Genomic DNA, 20,424 nt, shown 5'->3' on the forward strand with positions numbered 1-20,424 from the left:
GGCTTCTCGAATTTAATCCTGCCAAATGCAAAGTCATGAAGATAGGGGAAGGGCACAGAAGACCACAGACAGAGTATAGGCTAGGTGGCCAAAGACTGCAAACTTCACTCAAGGAGAAAGATCTTGGGGTGAGTATAACACCGAGCATGTCTCCGGAAGCACACATCAATCAGATAACTGCTGCAGCATATGGGCGCCTGGCAAACCTGAGAACAGCATTCCGATACCTTAGTAAGGAATCGTTCAAGGCACTGTACACCGTGTATGTCAGGCCCATACTGGAGTATGCAGCACCTGTTTGGAACCCGCACTTGATAAAGCACGTCAAGAAACTAGAGAAAGTACAAAGGTTTGCCACAAGGTTAGTTCCAGAGCTAAGGGGAATGTCCTATGAAGAAAGATTAAGGGAAATCGGCCTGACGACACTGGAGGACAGGAGGGTCAGGGGAGACATGATAACCACATATAAAATACTGCGTGGAATAGACAAGGTGGACAAAGACAGGATGTTCCAGGGAGGGGACACAGAAACAAGAGGCCACAATTGGAAGTTGAAGACACAAATGAGTCAGAGAGATATTAGGAAGTATTTCTTCAGTCATAGAGTTGTAAGGCAGTGGAATAGCCTAGAAAATGACGTAGTGGAGGCAGGAACCATACACAATTTTAAGACGAGGTTTGATAAAGCTCATGGAGCGGGGAGAGAGAGGGCCCAGTAGCAACCAGTGAAGAGGCGGGGCCAGGAGCTAAGACTCGACCCCTGCAACCACAAATAGGTGAGTACAAATAGGTGAGTACACACACACACACACGCACGCAACCACAAATAGGTGAGTACAAATAGGTGAGTACACACACACACACGCACGCAACCACAAATAGGTGAGTACACACAGACAGACAGACAGACAGACACACACACACACACACACACACACACACACACACACACACTTTAGTTTAATATCTTTTTTGCGTCCGTGCAACTTGTTATCTCTGTCCAGTCACAATTGTGTAGCCTATTTACCAGTGTTTCTTTACTATACTATATTATACTATAAAGGATATAATATCTTATTATTATTATTATAATATAAAGGGTATATACTAGGAATAAGGTAAAAAGAGTTATTTACATATACTGTACATGAGTATTAGCTAAAAATATATAAAAATTATTCTTCTCCCTTTCTGTAGCTACATTAATTAGGTACCTTTTGGCTCTCTTCTTGAACTGGTTCATGCTATGACTGCCTTTGACATGTGCAGGTAATCTGTTCCATTCCTTTATTGCTGTACAATATAAGGTGTTTGAAGCCTGGCCGCTGACTGTGGCTACTACAAAGTTGTGATCCCTCCCCCTAGTACTATGATTGCTTCGGTTCCCAGCCCTAACAAAATTGGCAGCAAGATATTCTGGCCACTGTTTGTGAGCAATTTTATAAACTTGATTTAACTTCACTTGTTTTACTCTGTCTTCAATATTCAGCAGTAAGCAAGTAAGTTTATTCAGGTTAACACAAATACAGTTACAGAGATTATCATACATAGCAGCATATGTGTAGAGCACCTAGGATAACCCAAAAAAGCCAGACAGAGTGACTTATTTCCATTGGAATCAAGGATGTAAGTTTATTTCGGTACAGGCACACATAAGTACAATTATCATAGTGTAAATTACCTAGATTAACACCAAAAAGAGTCAAAAGTGACTTATTTCTATTGGGACCCTTGTATTTCCATGTTTTCCCAAAAACAGAAGAGGTGGAAAAATAAACACTAATGCAGTGTAATGCGATCCTTTATTGACAACGTTTTGCCTACACAGTGGGCTTTTTTAAGTCACAAACAGATATACCTGGGTGAATGGTACATGAGTATTTATAGATCTGTTTGTGACTTGAACCAACGGAGTAATCTCGTCAACTCAGCGTGTAGACACATAGGAGTGCCCCAAGGCAGTGTCCTTAGCCCTTTGCGCTTCCTCATTTACATCAACAATCTCTCCAACATAACGTCTTATACATGTTCTGTTTGCAGATGACGTGACTTGCTTTTTTTTTTTACACAGGGTTTGACAAGGTTAGACCCACTCAGATCCGACAACTCTCAGAGACACTGTTAACGCTTAATCCCTCTAGGATTTTCCAAGTGTATATAATCATGTATCTCTCCTGCCTGCATTCTAGGGAGTACAGATTGAGGAACTTCACGCGTTCCCAGTAACTGACGTATTTTATCACAGCACAGCTAATTACAGTTAGTGTCCCACAGGGAAGTGTCCTAGGCCCTCTTCTCTTTCTCATATACACAAATGACCTACCAAATGCATCGCAACTACTCAAACCCACACTATTTGCAGATGACACTACATACGTCTTCTCTCACCCGAGCCCAGTCACGCTAGCCAATACTGTAAATACCGAATTACAGAAAATATCTACCTGGTTGGTTTGCGTGCAGCCAGCAGCAACAGCCTGGTTGATCAGGCGCTGATCCACCAGGAGGCCTGGTCACAGACCGGGCCGCGGGGGCATTGACCCCCGAAACTCTCTCCAGGTAAACTCTCCAGGTATGAGGACTAACAAACTCACTCTAAACATTGACAAAACCTACTTCATTCAGTTTGGTAACAGAGCCACAGATGTCCCATTTAACATAATGATAAACGGATCACCTGTCACAAAACTCACAGAGGGAAAATTCTTAGGAATCCACCTTGATAATAGACTCAAATTTCAAACACATATACAACAAATTTCCAACTAAATTTCCAAGACCGTAGGCATGCTATCGAAGATATGGTACTATGTTCCACAGTCAGCTCTCCTGGCCCTATATCACTCGCTTATTTACCCCTATCTCACCTATGGAATTTGTGCATGGGGCTCAACAACAATAAACCATCTCAGACCACTAATTACCCAACAAAAGGCTGCAGTCAGAATTATAACAAATTCCCACTACAGGCAGCACACACTCCACCAATATTCAAAACTCTAAACCTACTCACCATACAAAACTTACATACTTATTACTGCACCTACTACATACATAGAACACTTAACTCTGATATAAATCCTCCCCTCAAAGGTCTCCTTACCAACCCCAACAGAACACATGACCATAACACAAGGCACAGATCACTCTTTGGTGTTCCTCGTGTCCATCTCACGCTATGCAAAAACTCAATGCACATAAAAGGCCCTAAAATCTGGAATTCATTACCTGTGAATATAAAAGAAACACTGTCTGTTTATAAATTCAAGTCTCTTCTCAAAAATCACTTACTCACCCACAACTAAACAAATACTGAATAATTGTATCTCATAAATTGTAACTCATAAATGTTTCTCATTATTGTATCTCATAAATGTCTAACCTGTGACCCAATCAAACTTTGTTATTTTTTAATTACCTTACCTAACAGAATACTCCATTCTACTGAATGCTCAGCAACACAGTAAATGACCATATGACCTGTCTTTGTAATACTCATTTGTGCTAAATTGTTATCTGTTTACAATAATGTTTTTACCACTGAATATATCATTGCTTAGTTAATCTTAAGTTAATTTTAAGCCTGCCCATAATGTTCTGCATACAAGGGGCTTTGGCATATTGCACTGTAATAACTGTATTTGTACTTTGTACTTCTCTGTATCATGTTCAAATAAATAAATAAATAAATAAATAAATAAATGTGTGCTGTGAAGGTTCTCTGTACATGTTCTAGGTCAGCAATTTCACCTGTCTTGAAAGGTGCTGTTAGTGTACAGCAATATTCGAACCTAGATAGAACAAGCGACCTGAAGAGTGTCATCATGGGCTTGGTATCCCTAGTTTTGAAGGTTCTCATTATCCATCCTGTCATTTTTGTAACAAATGCGATTGATACAATGTTGTGATCGTTGAAAGTGAGATCCTCTGACATTATCACATTACATTAGTTTTTCGCTCTATTGTATGGTGGGAATTTGTTTTATACTGCGATATAGTTTCTATTTCCTCATCTTTTCCTTATCGGAGTAATTGAAATTTCTCCTCATTGAACTTCATATTGCTTTCTGTGGCCCATTTAAAGATTTGGTTCATGTCCGCCTGTAATATTGCAGTGTCTTCAATGGAGGACACTGTCATTTAAATTCGGGTGTCATCTGCAAAGGAAGACACTGTGCTGTTTACCTGGAGTTTACCTGGAGAGAGTTTCGGGGGTCAACGCCCCCGCGGCCCGGTCTGTGACCAGGCCTCCTGGTGGATCAGCGCCTGATCAACCAGGCTGTTGCTGCTGGCTGCACGCAAACCAACGTACGAGCCACAGCCCGGCTGATCAGGAACTGACTTTAGGTGCTTGTCCAGTGCCAGCTTGAAGACTGCCAGGGGTCTGTTGGTAATCCCCCTTATGTGTGCTGGGAGGCAGTTGAACAGTCTCGGGCCCCTGACACTTATTGTATGGTCTCTTAACGTGCTAGTGACACCCCTGCTTTTCATTGGGGGGATGGTGCATCGTCTGCCAAGTCTTTTGCTTTCGTAGTGAGTGATTTTCGTGTGCAAGTTCGGTACTAGTCCCTCTAGGATTTTCCAGGTGTATATAATCATGTATCTCTCCCTCCTGCGTTCCAGGGAATACAGGTTTAGAAACCTCAAGCGCTCCCAGTAATTGAGGTGTTTTATCTCCGTTATGCGCGCCGTGAAAGTTCTCTGTACATTTTCTAGGTCGGCAATTTCACCTGCCTTGAAAGGTGCTGTTAGAGTGCAGCAATATTCCAGCCTAGATAGAACAAGTGACCTGAAGAGTGTCATCATGGGCTTGGCCTCCCTAGTTTTGAAGGTTCTCATTATCCATCCTGTCATTTTTCTAGCAGATGCGATTGATACAATGTTATGGTCCTTGAAGGTGAGATCCTCCGACATAATCACTCCCAGGTCTTTGACGTTGGTGTTTCGCTCTATTTTGTGGCCAGAATTTGTTTTGTACTCTGATGAAGATTTAATTTCCTCATGTTTACCATATCTGAGTAATTGAAATTTCTCATCGTTGAACTTCATATTGTTTTCTGCAGCCCACTGAAAGATTTGGTTGATGTCCGCCTGGAGCCTTGCAGTGTCTGCAATGGAAGACACTGTCATGCAGATTCGGGTGTCATCTGCAAAGGAAGACACGGTGCTGTGGCTGACATCCTTGTCTATGTCGGATATGAGGATGAGGAACAAGATGGGAGCTAGTACTGTGCCTTGTGGAACAGAGCTTTTCACCGTAGCTGCCTCGGACTTTACTCTGTTGACGACTACTCTCTGTGTTCTGTTAGTGAGGAAATTATAGATCCATCGACCGACTTTTCCTGTTATTCCTTTAGCGCGCATTTTGTGCGCTATTATGCCATGGTCACACTTGTCGAAGGCTTTTGCAAAGTCTGTATATATTACATCTGCATTCTTTTTGTCTTCTAGTGCATTTAGGACCTTGTCGTAGTGATCCAGTAGTTGAGACAGACAGGAGCGACCTGTTCTAAACCCATGTTGCCCTGGGTTGTATAACTGATGGGTTTCTAGATGGGTGGTGATCTTGCTTCTTAGGACCCTTTCAAAGATTTTTATGATATGGGATGTTAGTGCTATTGGTCTGTAGTTCTTTGCTGTTGCTTTACTGCCCCCTTTGTGGAGTGGGGCTATGTCTGTTGTTTTTAGTAACTGAGGGACGACCCCCGTGTCCATGCTCCCTCTCCATAGGATGGAAAAGGCTCGTGATAGGGGCTTCTTGCAGTTCTTGATGAACACAGAGTTCCATGAGTCTGGCCCTGGGGCAGAGTGCATGGGCATGTCATTTATCGCCTGTTCGAAGTCATTTGGCGTCAGGATAACATCGGATAGGCTTGTGTTAATCAAATTTTGTGGCTCTCTCATAAAAAATTCATTTTGATCTTCGACTCTCAGTCTGGTTAGCGGCTTGCTAAAAACTGAGTCATATTGGGACTTGAGTAGCTCACTCATTTCCTTGCTGTCATCTGTGTAGGACCCATCTTGTTTAAGTAGGGGCCCAATACTGGGCGTTGTTCTCGATTTTGATTTGGCATAGGAGAAGAAATACTTTGGGTTTCTTTCGATTTCATTTATAGCTTTTAGTTCTTCCCGCGATTCCTGACTCCTAAAGGATTCTTTTAGCTTAAGTTCGATGCTTGCTATTTCTCTGACCAGTGTCTCCCTGCGCATTTCAGATATATTGACCTCTTTTAGCCGCTCTGTTATTCTTTTCCGTCGCCTGTAAAGGGAGCGCCTGTCTCTTTCTATTTTACATCTACTCCTCCTTTTTCTTAGAGGAGTAAGCCTTGTGCATACATCGAGTGCCACCGAGTTAATCTGTTCTAGGCATAAGTTTGGGTCTGTGTTGCTTAGTATATCTTCCCAGCTTATATCGGTTAGGACTTGGTTTACTTGGTCCCACTTTATGTTTTTGTTATTGAAGTTGAATTTGGTGAATGCTCCCTCGTGACTAGTCTCATTTTGTCGGTCTGGGGCTCCTCGCATACATGTCTGAACCTCAATTATGTTGTGATCTGAGTATATTGTTTTTGATATGGTGACATTTCTTATCAGATCATCATTGTTAGTGAATATGAGGTCTAGTGTATTCTCCAGTCTAGTAGGCTCTATTATTTGCTGGTTTAAATTGAATTTTGTGCAGAGATTTAAAAGCTCGTGTGAGTGTGAGTTTTCATCAGAGCTGCCTCCTGGTGTTATTACTGCAACAATATTATTTGCTATATTCCTCCATTTTAGGTGCCTTAAGTTGAAATCCCCCAGGAGCAAGATGTTGGGTGCAGGAGCTGGAAGATTTTCCAGACAGTGGTCAATTTTTAACAGCTGTTCCTGGAATTGCTGGGATGCTGCATCCGGAGGCTTGTAGACTACCACAATGACTAGGTTTTGGTTCTCGACCTTTACTGCTAAAACTTCCACTACATCATTTGAGGCATTAAGGAGTTCTGTGCAAACAAGTGACTCTGCAATGTACAGGCCAACCGCCCCCACCCTCTTTTGCCTGTTCCCTCTGTCACATCTGTATAGGTTGTAACCTGGGATCCATATTTCATTATCCAAGTGATCCTTTATGTGGGTCTCTGTGAAAGCCGTGAACATTGCCTTTGCCTCTGCAAGCAGTCCACGGATGAAAGGTATTTTGTTGTTTGTTGCTGGCTTTAGACCCTGTATATTTGCAAAGAAGAATGTCATCGGACTGGTGGTATTGTTGGTACTGGGGGGGGGGATTTTTTTTCCGGCATTAGTATCTGTATCTGTTGGTTTGGAGTGGAGGCCATCGACTGTGGTTCCACTGTGACTTACATCCCTGTCTGTGTCAGATATGAGGATGAGGAACAGGATGGGAGCGAGTACTGCACCTTGTGGAGCAGAGCTTTTCACCATAGCCGCCTCAGACTTTACTGTGTTTAGTACATGTACTACTCATTGTATTCTGTTTGTTAGGAAATTATAGATCCATCTACCGACTGTTCGTATTATTCCTTTATCACGCATTTTGTGCGCTATTACACCAAGGTCACACAGTGGGACCATGGTGTAATTGCCAAAGATGAGCTCCTAAAAATATTTACGTGGATGGCTACTAATAAGCTAAATCACATTTATAAAATTGCTCATAAGCAGTGTCCAGAATATCTTGCTGCCAAGTTTATCAAGGTTAGCAGCCAAAACAATTATGGTACTAGACGAAGTGAACACAATTTTGGAGTATCTACAGTAGGTGGTCAGGCCTCAAACACCCTTTATTGTACAGCAATAAAAGAGTGGAAAAGATTGCCTGCACATGTCAAAGCCTGTCCTAGCATGAGCAAGTTCAGGAAGAGAGCTAAAAGGTACCTAATAATAATAATACTAATGAAGCTACACAAAGGAAGGCAAGTGATTTCTTGTACAGCTAACATTCGTGAACCTTTATTATAAGCTGATCCTCTCTGTAATGTTAATATAATAACTCAGTTTACTTTATTCATATTGTGTCTCCATTTATTTTAACACAGTTAAGTTATTTAGCTGTTTAACTTTTAAGGTTATAATCATAACTGATTTGTAGTGTAACTTACTGCTTGGCTTTAAATTTAAATACCTGGAGAGAGCTCCAGGGGTCAACGCCCCCGCGGGCCGGTCTGTGACCAGGCCTCGTGGTGGTTCAGAGCCTGATCAACCAGGCTGTTACTGCTGGCTGCACGCAATCCCCCGTACGAGCCACAGCCCGGCTGGTCAGGTACCGATTTTAGGTGCTTGTCTAGTGCCTGCTTGAAGACAACCAGGGGTCTATTGGTAATCCCCCTTATGTATTACAATGAAAATAAGCCACTTTGTCTGACTTTTTGGGTTACCGTAGGTAATTTATCACGTAAAGAAACAAAAATTTGAATTAAGTGAGGTGGACCTCCCTTGCTAAACCCGGCAGAGCAAGCCTCACACCCTTTCCCTCGACACACATACACCTGAGGCAACAACAACAGGCTTTCACCATGTCCATATAATAATAATAATAATAATAATAATAATAATAATAATAATAATAATAATAATAATAATAATAATAATAATAATATCTGTTTCTACAAGTACACGTACAAGGTATACAAACGTAGCTGTACATTAACATCTCCATTCCAGGCAGGTGAAATTGCAGATGTGTACCATGTACAAGTACATGTACATGTACAAGTACATGTACATGTACATGTACAAGTACATGTACATGTACAAGTACATGTACATGTACAAGTACATGTACATGTACAAGTACATGTACATGTACAAGTACATGCACATAATACACAGGCCTAGATGACATCAGTAACATACGTACTACTATAAGTAAGTAAGTTTATTCAGGTATACACAAATACAGTTACATAGAATTATTGTACATAACAGCATATGTGTAGAGAACCTAGGATAACCCAAAAAAGTCAGAGTGACTTATTTCCATTGGGGTCCTTTATTATATAGAAATATAGAAAGCCGTTTGTTATGCTGAGCATTTCGGGCAAATTAGGTCAGTTTTGTCCCAGAATGCGATCTACACCAGTCGACTAACACCCAGGTACCCACTTTATACTGATGGGTGAACAGGGACGGGGACAGCAGGTGTCTTATGGAAACACGTCCCTAATATTTTCCAGCCGTACCGGAGGAGATTTGAACCCGGAACCTCAGTGTGTGAGCTGAGTGCACTAGCGATCGAGCTACGTGACACCTTAACTACTGGGAACGATTGGAAGCACTTGACTTGTACTCACTGGAGCGTAGGCGCGAGATACATCATAATCTACATCTGGAAAATCCTAGAGGGATTGGTCCCTAATCTGCAGGTGAATAAGGACAACAGGTGTAAGGAAACACCCAATGTTTCCACCCTTACCGGGAATTGAACCATGGACTCTCAGCGCGTGAAACGAAAGCTTTGCCTACCAGGTCACGAACCTTCCACATCAAACTATACAGGTCATCCTGCAGCCCCCCAGTGTACACATGGAAAAATTATGTGACGGCCTATTTTAATGTCATCGGCAAACCTACTTATGTCGCTATTATTCCCTCATCCATGTCGTGTATGTAGATTGTGAACAACAAGGGTCCTAACATCGACCCCTGTGGAACACCACTCCTAACAGATCCCATCCTGATTTTTTCCCCTGGAGTTTACCTGGAGAGAGTTCCGGGGGTCAACGCCCCCGCGGCCCGGTCTGTGACCAGGCCTCCTGGTGGATCAGAGCATGATCAACCAGGCTGTTGCTGCTGGCTGCACGCAAACCAACATACGAGCCACAGCCCGGCTGGTCAGGAACCGACTTTAGGTGCTTGTCCAGTGCCAGCTTGAAGACTGCCAGGGGTCTGTTGGTAATCCCCCTTATGTATGCTGGGAGGCCTAGCTGTATACTTTGTACATAGCCTATAGCCTATCGGTCAGCCATGCCTCGACAAAAAGATAATTTCTCCTCTGAGTCGCTACTTTCTTAATCAGTCTCTGGTGTAGAACTTTATCAAAGCCGTACCGAAGCCCATATATACAATACTGCATTCTTTATCATGGTCCACTGCCTCGAACACCTTAGTAAAAACGGTTAGTAAATTTGTAGGGTAAGAACGTTTCTTCGTAAAACCGTGCTGAGATCTCTTTCAAGGTGGCTTCGAATTGCATCAGCAGTTATCAATTCCAGTAAGTAAGTAAGTAAGTAAATTTATTCAGGTATACACAATACAGTTACATAGAATTATCATACATAGCAGCATATGTGTAGAGAACCTAGGATAACCCAAAAAAGTCAGACAGAGTGACTTATTTCCATTGGGGTCCTTTTACCTTATTATTATAATATAAAGGTTATAATATTTTCTTATTATTCTATAATGAAGATAACATCTTATTATCATACTAAAAATACTATCTACTACACGAGGGTCATTAAGACTATCTACAATACGAGGGTCATTAAGACTATCTACTACCCGAGGGTCATTACGACTATCTACAATACGAGGGTCATTACTAGGGATAAGGTAAAATTTACACGTAGTTAAGCTAAAAAATAGAAAATCATTCCCCTCCCTATCTGTTGCTTCATTCATCAGACACTTTTTAGCTTTCCCACAATTGAGGTAAGGCTGATTGGTCGATAATTTAAAGTTATGGACCTATCTCCCGCCTTGCAAATAGGCATTCCATTTGTCACTTTCTATTTATCCGGTACAATACCTGTTTGTAGTGATATGTTGAATGAATTAGCTGAGAGTTTGCTAAGTTCCTCCCCAATGGAAATAAGCCACATAAGTACAGGTACACATAAGTACAATTATCATACATAGTGCAAATTGTCTAGGATAACCCAAAAAAGTCAAAGTAACTTATTTCCATTTCGGTCCTCGTAATATCTTATTATTTAATCTTTAAAAGTTAAAACAACTATGTAACTCAACTGTGTGAAACTCACTTACAATAAAGTCAGCTAAAATAGAAATAAAGTAACCTAAATTATTTACATTAACATAAAAGAGAGGATCAGCTTACAATAATAGGTACACGAATGTTAGCTATATAAGAAATCACTTTCCTCCCTATATGTAGCTTCATTTATTTATTTTTTTTTTTTATTCGCCGGTATTCTCCCGGCCCGGGTCTTTTCCATGTAGTGGTGACCCGGCCTTGGCTCCCTATCTGGGGAGTGTCTCGAGACTTTAAGTCTCCCATGGGAGGAGGCACAGTACCTCCTCATCTTTGGGACCAAGTGTCCCCAGGCCTAGCCACATTCCCCGCCCTCACGGGGCTCGTAGGGAGAAGCTAGGCCTCTGGTCTGCCATCTACCCCGCCTCAAAGTGGCTCGTGGGGATGGCAGTCTTATGAGCTGCAGATGATAGCAAGCTCAGGCTTCTTTCATTTATTTACACACATGTTACTAGGTATGATGCTTGTACTGATGTGTACCGGTATGTACCTAAAACTTATTAACCTCTGAAAGCGGTTATCAGGAACCTGTGACGTGTTAGGCTTCAGTCTATCTAGTTGTCTGAGGACCATGTCGCTAGTTACTCTGATATTGCATGATTTATTTTCGTCTTGACCAGTATAACTATTGATTTGTGGGATTACGTTTGTATCCTCTTGTACCTTTCTTTATGCTGGTTTGTTTGCTATGTTTTGTTTACACATTTACACGGGCTCATTTAGTTTTCGTTACATTTTTGTTGACACTTATTTACATTGTTTTGTTTACATTTTTTACATTTGATGCCATTGAATGTAAACAAAGACGCGCACCATTCCCATATCTACCTCTAGTGGAGTAAGGCTAACTTGGGTTATTTTACATTGAGTTTCCTTCTTAGCTTAGGTTACGTTTCTTACCATTACCCAAAATAAACCCATCTAATATTATACATTATATTAAGGAACAAATTATGGACCACCTCAGACCGGTAACTGACCCCAGTAATGATTATTATAAACACATACAAATTCTTATGTATATGTGTATATAAATTACGATAACTCATAAAAACTATACTTCATCGTATTTCAAAGAGATTGGGGACAGTGATACGTAAATCACAAATGTAGTCTGTTCAGGAATTAAAATAAATAAATTAATTTATTACTCCTTAAAATATATTTTACTAAAAAACAATAAAATAGTCTGAATAAATATAATTGTGGATGAGTGTGTTGTAGCACTGCACGTGGCACCACTTTTCTGGGGAACTATTTGGCATTTATACTGCTACATTAACACTTAGTTCAGCATCACACTAAGTGAAAATGAATCCACGGTTAAATGATATTGAAGAAGTGTGAGAGAAACAAGAGTAGAGTGACTGCGAGAACTGGAAAAAATTATATAAAATGAGAGGATTGGCAGCATAGTGGTATACGCGGCATGTGACGTCACCAGCAGACAGCCTCTGTGTTTTGATGATATTTGACAGCTACCAAAATATTCTAATTTTATGAACCACAGCCCCCGGTAGGTAGATAATACACTTCCACTAGAGTGGCTGTGAGTTAGATGTTCTCCAGAGTTATTACCAGCCGCCACCTGGCCTGGTTAGTGTGTTAATGTGGCGGTAACGAGGCGACATGTGGGAGGGACTGGAACTGCCTTCAACTGCCTCAAACTTTTCCTACTTTACCTGTTGGATTTGATGATTAATAAGGTGTTTCTGTGCTGAGTGGCGTCTCACAGTCTACCTGCAGCCGAGGCTTGCAAGTATTTGTAGTTGGGGTGTGAGGGAATATAAGGCGAGCCATTATTTAATTTGCTGTGATACGCCCTTTATCAAGATACGAAAACCATTGAGATAACATTTACAGTAATGGTATCAAGACCACTAAGATAACCATGAATGGTGTCAAGACCATAAAGATAACATGAACAGTAATGGTATCAAAACTATTAAGATAACATGAACATTAACGATATCAAGACATTAAGATAACCATGAAGTATTGATGTCAAGATCATTAAGACAACATTTACAGTAATGGTATTAAGACCATTAAGAGCAAGAAGTAATAGTATCAAGACCAAAAAAATAATATGAACAGTAATGGTATCAAGAAAATGTCACTTGATATTAGTAATGGTTTGAAGGTCCCCTCAAGGGAAGTTCCTTGATGTTGGTGAGGGGCTCTTGATATACGGAATTGGGTCAGTGCTCTGGTTCCCTGAATTGAGCCTGAATACTTTCCATCCCCCCACATGTGCTGTATAACCCTACAGGTTTAGTGCTCCCCCATGATTATAATAATAATCACCATGAAAGATGCCTTGAGGCTGGTAAAGGGCTTTTGATCCAAGGAATAAGCTGCTCTTCCCTTTCCTCAAATCAAGCCTGATTACTTCTCATTCCACTGTCCCTATATGACTTCTATAGGTTTAGTGCTTCCTTTTGAATATATCCCTTCAATGCTGGTGAAGGACTCTTGATCCAAGGAATTGGAACTACCATGCTCATCCATACCCTAGGTGCTTCTATGACTGTAATAATGAACATTAATTATAATATGACATAGTTAATGTAGTACTGCGATTTAAGCATTGTCTGATTTCTTTTCAGAGTATTAATTTTTTTAAAGTTGGTTAATTAAGTTAGGTAGAACATAAATGCATTATTACTGAACTGTTTCCATATTTGTTCTCATCACAACATGATGCACTATCCTGGTCATCATTTTGGTCTCTTTGTTAATTGTGTGTCTGTCATACAGGTTAAGTACTGGTAGGTTTGGTTAGTAAGTGGTTGCATGAGCAGAAAAAGCCAGCCCTAGGTTATGGGAACATGACAAACCATAGACTTCATGTTTCTGATGGGGGATGTCATACCATGGATACACTGCTGCATTATTTCTGTTTTCTCCTTTAATTAGCAAGTGCAGTACACTATTCATTGAAAAACTGATAAATTTATTCTCAAGAAATGTTAACACATCAAATCTGCCAAGATTTTCATAGAGGAGGAGTTGGCAGTCAAATTTAACTATTACCAATGCTGTGGGGATTAAGCTATGAGGAGAAATTAAAGGAACTGAAATAATTCTAGAAAAGAGGATTAGGGATGACTGATCTTTCCTTCCTTGGATCAAACCTGATTGCCTCTCATTCTTCCAGGTACTGTATGACTCCTATAGGTTTAGTGCTTCCCCATGAATGTTGTAATAATAATAATAACAATAATAGTGGTAATAAATAAGGAAGCCATGATTACAATATACACGAAGGATTTGACAGGGCAGATAGGAACAGACACTTTGAAATGTGAGGCACAGGTACTGTACAAGGTGGTATAGATTAACCCTTTCAGGGTCCAGATGCCAAATTTCAAAAGTGTGCACCAGTGTCCAAGAATTTAAAAAAAAATAATTTTCTTATTTTTTCTTATGAAATGGTAGAGAATCTTTTTCTGAAGGTAATAAAACAAAAAGTACGAAATTTGATGGAAAATTGACGAAATTATGCTCACGAATTTTGATGTGTCAGCGATATTTATGCATCGGCGATTTTGCCGACTTTAACTTCCATTTTTGGCCAGTTACATTATTCCAGTCGACCAAATTCTTAGCTATTTCACTAGTATTACTTCTATTCTATCGATTGAGCATGAGAAATCGCCAAGTCAACTGTTTCAACTACAAAATAAAGTGATTGGAAATTGGTAATTTGGCCAGTTTAATGCAAAGTTCAAAATATTTCAATTTCAAAATAGGGTCCAGAATAAACAATGCAGGCATTCCTGGCACTAAAGTAACATTTCCTCTGTTCATTAGTTACGTTTTCAGGCTTTACAAGTGAATTTCATTTTGATTTTTATTCACATAATAAATTTTTATTCAAATCCAAAAATAGAAGATTTACTGTTATGCAATATTGTAATAATTGTATAAATAATATCACCACATTTGTGAACGTATATTAGACCCACCAGGTGGCGTGTATTAGACGTGCGAGGTCATTTGTTTACTCTTGAACATCGGCAAAAATTTAACATTTCCGCTATTTGAGCTCAGTTTCAAGCCATTTCCAGTACTAAAACCAATCAAAATCATCTCTGAGACCAAGAAATCGCAAATACAAGTATAAAAAACATACGAAAAAACACTGCAGTCGCTGTTTTAATCGAAAATTAGTCTCAGTTTTTTCTCATTATGCACTGTGCTGCAGGTTTTGTTTTATGTGGTGCACACATACCACATAGATGTATTCTCTCATATCTAGGTCCAGATTTACAACTCACAGCTTATCAGAGTGAGCTGAGCTCATGGCGTAGATCTACAGTTTGGACCCTCAACGTAAAGCCGTAGGTCTACGGCACGGACCCTGAAAGGGTTAAAGCTAAGGACATAGTTGAGCTATAGGGATGTTAGGAATAATATGTACTTTATTTTGGGGAAGTGGAACAGAATTCTTCCTCCGTAAGCCATGCGTGTTGTAAGAGGCGACTAAAATGCCGGGAGCAAGGAGCTAGTAACCCCTTCTCCTGTATATATTACTAAATGTAAAAGGAGAAACTTTCGTTTTTCCTTTTGGGCCACCCTGCCTCGGTGGGATACGGCCGGTGTGTTGAAAGAAAGAAAACAAGTTGAGAGAATTGGATGAGGAAGTGGCGAAAGAAAAGTGAATGCATAGTTTTAAAAGTGGATATGACAGGAACTAAAAGGCCAGGAATCAGTACTGTCAGTTAGTTGAGATTTAACCCCTACAAATATAACTCTGTAAATACATGCATAGATGAAGTACAGTACCTTAATATAATGGGGGTTACATGCCTGAAAATTAGTGTGTAGTGTGAAGATAGTATTACATAAAGTGAAGAACATATGGGAAATCTAGAGTTACATTGCAGACACCTCCACAGTTACCAACCAAAATTTTGTTTACTATTGTACTAGGTAAAATTACTACTATATAACTGGCTTTACATTTTGGTAGTTCTTAAGATTGAAGTGTTTGGAGAGGGTTAATATGGGTTTACTGAGCTGAGATTTATAAGTGGTTTTTGTACTCATATGGATGTAGAGTTGTCAATAATTGATGGTTGTGTTGGAGTGTTTGTGTTCTTTTATGCCACTTTGGCCTGTTTTATCTTGCATCAGCTGCTCCAGACCTCAACTCACAACATTACTTCTAGAATTGTCAGGATAATTTTCAGGGGAAAAAAAAATATACAACTTTATCAGTTATGTGGAACTTCTCATATAACTCCTCAATATTAACAGTTTAGCTTCAAGTTGTTCTTCCTGATTCTCTTTTTATATTTATGTGCCTCTCTTAACTAGGAATTGAGCTCCTCCAGCAATCCATCAGAGGTTGGTTCTTCATCATCCTCTTCTAACACTTCATTTTTGTCTTCTACATGCATGTCTTCCAAGCCTGCAGCTCTCTCAGTTCTTGCCAGAGCCACAATTTTCTGGACCTGATTTGTTGCTGAGGAAAAGCCTGAGAAATTATTATTCACCAGAGAAGGCTCCAGGTGATTTCAACCTGAATTTATGACTGATTTGGGACCTTCATCCCATGACACCTTTATCTACAAAAGTGCTTCTGCAATGTAATATTTATGCCAGATCTCTGGCATGCCAATCTCAAAGCTTTGTCCATGTATAGTGGCACTTCAAAATCTTGAAAACTCCTGAATCCAGTGGCTGTATCAATGTAGTATTTGGTAGTAAAAGCACAATTTTCATATTTGGGTCCAGAGATTGTAAGATAGCAAGATGAGCTGCTCACAGTCTGCATTAGTTCTTGCACCAGCTTTTATTTTCCTCTCATTGTTTCTTTTTGTATGAAAGATTGATTCATTGACACAAAAAAGCATGAGTAGTCTCCTTCACACAAGCACCACTTGTAACTACTATATCTAAAACTTCCCATTTCTTCAGTACCATTATAGATTAACTTATTCTTCTTGGCACCTCCAGTGTCACTGTTCCTCTTGGATGCCATGTTCAGTAGCCAGAGATGAGATAGGGTGATAAAGTATCTAAAATTACTTGATAAACACTGAGTGAGGCATAAGATGTTTCAAGGCAGCAAGTGTAGATGACACAGGTAGCAGTGGGGAAGGGAAGCTGTGCTCTCAACAATGCACTTGACCCATCCCATATTATTACAGTACTTTTTAATAAGGAAATTGTCATTATTCTCAAATAATTATATATTCTGTAATTCATAAGGCCAGATAATATAGGAAATCAAAATTTATTAGTGTATGGAAAGTTTCATGTAGGCACCACTTCATTTCAAGTTTTCATGTGAAATTTCTTTCAAATGTTTAACATATTTCATTTCAATATATAGTAGGAACCAATATTTTCTCCAAGATTTCTCTTGGCTAGATGAGGTTTCCTTGATCAGAATGCTCAGGTGGCTTGGCAGTGCACTCACCTCAGTATGCATACTGAGTGCCCTTATTCACTCAGCATGGGTGGAAATGTTAGGCATGTTTCCTTGTATACCTGCTGTACCTATTCACTTGGCAGTAAGTTGGTACCTGGGTGTTAGCCGATTGTTGCAGGTTGCATCCTGAAGGACAAGATTCGAGGACCCCAATGGAAATAAGACAGACAGTCCCTGATGATGCATTGACTTTATTAAGTTATCTGGGTGGCTAATAACTTTTGGTAATGGGAGTGATAATTGTACGGTGGAACCTCGGTTTTTGTTTTAATTTGTTCCAGAGTCTGACGAAAGCCAAATTCAATGAAAACTGAAGCAATATTTCCCGTAAGAAATAATGTAAATCCAATTAATCCATTCCAGACACCCAAAAATATTAACAAAAAGTACATTTTATAGAGAATATAGTTTTTCATACAGAAAACAATGAGAAATAAATATAAAGCACTAATGAAATGGGTAAATGAACATTAAAATCACTTTTACTTTTATTGAAGACTCTTGTTGGCGTATGGAAGATGGCGAGGAGGGGAGAGGGAGGAGAGATTATCGCTACCACCATTACTACCACCCTCTACCAATATTGAATTCTGTTGTGTTTCTCCCCTTAATCAAAGTGCTATAGCCCTTGTGGTTTAGTGCTTCATTTTTATTATTATAATAATAATAATAATAATATCAAAGCGCTGGCACTCGGAACTTTCTTTGGCCCCATGATGGCTTATTTAGCAGTCGCACTCAATAAACAAGCACAAAAAACAATGAATTATTACAAAATGTTTCGTATGAATGCGCAGGGTAATGTTCACTCGACGAGAAACAAAGCCAGACTTGCTCAGAATGCGTGTGTGGGATGCTTTGTGTGGGCACAGGCAGCTGGACATGTTCGGTATGGCAGGCGAAAACCAAGGTGATAAACGAAAACTGGGACAATATTTTGACAAAAAAAAAAAGTCGTCGAAAACCGAATTTGACGAAAACCAGGGCAAATGAAAACCGAGGTTCCACTGTATAATACTGACTATAATGTAAACTTAATTACACATTTTCAATTGGAGGAAATATACTAAATGTTTTCAAGCTTTGTGAAAACCGACAGTTTAAGAAAAGATTTGCCCTTCAGAACTTCACAGAAGACTTATCTGAATAGCTGTTGCTTCAGTTTGTACCTCCAAGTATTTATATTCCTAACCCTACTTTTGTGCTGTGGAGGATTATTTGACCATGCAGAAGGACATTGGTACCTCTGGTTAAATCTTATAGCTAACACAGACATACTGTATATACATTTTAAAGGGTTCCAGTGTGTACATCTTGGCAAAAGACTTTTTTTGACTATTGCAGAACTAGTAGTGAACATGGATGGAGATCTTAGCGAGGGAGGAATGCAGACAGTTGCCCTGAATGATGGAACACACTGTGGGGAGACTCAACCTCTAGCAGGCATTCCTGTATCCAATGCCATACCAAATTCTGGATTACAGAATCAGGTCACGTCCCCCACGCAGATCATTCCCCCACCTCAGGCTCGACCAACATCCCTCCCACAGTACCCTCACAACCCAGGGTCAGCCTACAATTCACCCAATAGTGCAAGCAGTCCTGGTGAGTTATTCAAAACAGACTTATATGTTATAAGCTAAAGTGAGTTGTTAATCATATTACATATTGTTGTATGACCCATGGGTTTAATGCTTCTGATTTAGTATATACCATAATAATAAAAAATAATCAAATTATAGTACTATTACTATTACTTATTACTATGAATGCTAGAAAATAAAAAAAGCTTAAAATGAATATAATTGTCCTTTCTGTTAGGTACAGTATATAGAGTAAACATTCGTATATCAGATCCATTAACAGTTTACTAATCATTGTGAGATAACACTTAAGCTGTCCATGATGTGCTAGTGAATCATAATGACGTACTAATACATACAATTCTTAGCACCCTCAGATTTGTTATGAGTGACAAATTTTGGTCTGGACATGAGAGAATGGGTCGGTATGGTGGATTTTCGCAGTATCAGTAAAAAAAAAAATCCTGCCCCATGCAGTGCTGCATGATGAGAATAGTTAACCCCTAACCCTATGTTCAGGTTAAAAAAAAAGTTATTCTGTGGCATTTTTTAGGGTGATTTTAGCAGTTTTATTGGCTGTTTCTTGGTGCCAGTAGATATACGAAGATATACTGGTGATGCAGAAAAGATTTTGGTCAGGTTAAGACGACATGGCCTGCAAAAGTCTCAAATTGGTGGCAGTAGTCAGTTTTGGACAATTTTTTCTGGGAAGGGTTAGGGTTCTGCAACCTTCTGGTATGTATTATGGATTTTTACTAGATCTGCATAAGTTAATGGGATAACCTTACTTATGATCAAGCATTCATGGTAATGGTTTATTAGTTGAGAATAGCTAAAATCTTCGCATTTTTGCGTGATAATGAATTCAGAATAGAGGGGAAGTGTTATAGAGGAGAGGCCAGGATACATGATTAATTAAGTGGGGAAGGCTGCTTTAGTAGCTGGAATGCTTACACTGTTTGTTTTGGACCCTGTTTTTCAATTGGAATTTGTTGAAAATAGTATAAAACTGGCAAAATTTTTGACTTAATGGGATAGTTCTGAAAGCTGAATGGGCAGTTTCATGTGAGCAGTGGATGGTATGGAAGTCATACTAGTGAAATGGAAGGGTATAATTGCTGGTGCATGAAGTGTACTCTCTGACCTCCAAATTTGTGCCTGGGTAATTCAGTAATTATTACATAAAATTTTGCAGTTTCAGTGTCATTACTTTTAGAAAAGATTCCTTACCATTTTACTTGTAGACACAAGAGGATTTCAGTTTGGGTTGTGTGGACAGTTTAAGGGTTAAAACAATGAACACTGTACCTAATGTAGGTTTCTTATTATAATGTTTGATAGTTGAATGAAAGTGCCTATTTTTTCCACCTCCCTTGAAAGAACTTTTAAGCCCTAGACCCCTA

At 39.7% G+C, this 20,424-nt stretch overlaps 1 protein-coding gene across 6 annotated transcripts in view; it reads left to right on the forward strand.

The window, feature by feature from the left end:
- The first annotated feature begins 12,354 nt into the window (after positions 1 to 12,354).
- Positions 12,355 to 20,424, forward strand: part of Arfip (ADP ribosylation factor interacting protein arfaptin) — a 79,713-nt gene continuing 71,643 nt past the window's right edge. For 4 of the 6 annotated variants that reach the window (XM_053798240.2, XM_053798238.2, XM_053798236.2 and 1 more), the window contains exons 1-2: positions 12,355 to 12,509; positions 18,783 to 19,043. In XM_053798240.2, coding sequence (XP_053654215.1) covers positions 18,797 to 19,043 — 247 coding nt within the window. In that variant the 5' untranslated portion in view covers positions 12,355 to 12,509; positions 18,783 to 18,796. Of the gene's footprint in view, positions 12,510 to 12,532; positions 12,590 to 12,675; positions 12,700 to 18,782; positions 19,044 to 20,424 lie in introns of those variants that run through there. The other 2 variants (XM_053798237.2, XM_070101256.1) reach the window with 2 other exon arrangements.

Source organism: Cherax quadricarinatus, chromosome 76 (assembly GCF_038502225.1).
Source record: "Cherax quadricarinatus isolate ZL_2023a chromosome 76, ASM3850222v1, whole genome shotgun sequence".
NCBI lineage: Eukaryota > Metazoa > Arthropoda > Malacostraca > Decapoda > Parastacidae > Cherax > Cherax quadricarinatus.